The sequence below is a fragment of the Pichia membranifaciens genome (assembly GCF_001661235.1).
Source record: "Pichia membranifaciens NRRL Y-2026 unplaced genomic scaffold PICMEscaffold_1, whole genome shotgun sequence".
Taxonomy (NCBI): Eukaryota; Fungi; Ascomycota; class Pichiomycetes; order Pichiales; family Pichiaceae; genus Pichia; species Pichia membranifaciens.
In genome coordinates, this window is record NW_017566982.1 from 2,684,841 (window position 1) to 2,685,477 (window position 637).

General features: G+C 47.9%; 1 protein-coding gene across 1 annotated transcript; it reads left to right on the plus strand.

The window, feature by feature from the left end:
* Positions 1–231: 231 nt before the first annotated feature.
* On the plus strand, positions 232–621 carry PICMEDRAFT_71130 (hypothetical protein; the record flags this gene model as incomplete). Its single annotated transcript, XM_019163836.1, has 1 exon — positions 232–621. A coding segment is annotated over one exon (390 nt), but the record flags the coding sequence as incomplete, so codon positions are not given.
* Between the last annotated feature and the right edge of the window lie 16 nt (positions 622–637).

The following is a 637-nucleotide window of genomic DNA, read 5'->3' on the forward strand; positions in this document are numbered from 1 at the left end:
AGCGTTTATGGCTTGTCATCTGCTGCACCACATGGTGGCACACTGAGCCAAGTAATCCCTCGTCGTGTCTCCTCTGTTATTGACCCATCGGTATCTCCTAGCGATCTTGAATCTTCTTCTGCTGATTCCGTCGCCTCTACTGAACTGGAAGATTCCTTCGCTGGATGTGCTCCCCCGTCTGAACCTCAAGTATTATCGTATAAGGAGTCTCTTGCTCACCTGACTGACAATATGAATCTTGCTGCAAATGAAGCTCAGAAGCTCCCAGACATTTCCACCAACACTTTTGATTACCAGGAATCTGATCGTGCAATTCCTCTTGTTGATCCTCCTTCTGAGAATCCCGCAAGTGTTCCTTCTGACGAGGACCATATCGATGCTTCCTCTGAACCTTATTTTCCGTCCACCTCTCTTCCGGATTGTGTTCCTGATGCGGTACCTTCCGTGGTTCCAGTGCTTAATCCCCTCCCACGCGTTTCTTCCCAACTATCACTATCATCTGTTGCAAGTGATACCGAGCTTTTAGGCCTTCTTCAAGATGATTCTCCTCCTGATGCTTCGGCCAATCAAGCGATTACAGATTTTTCGCTTGCTCTTGATCTTACTTCCGGCCCAGCCTTAGTCCGTACTATTTCTG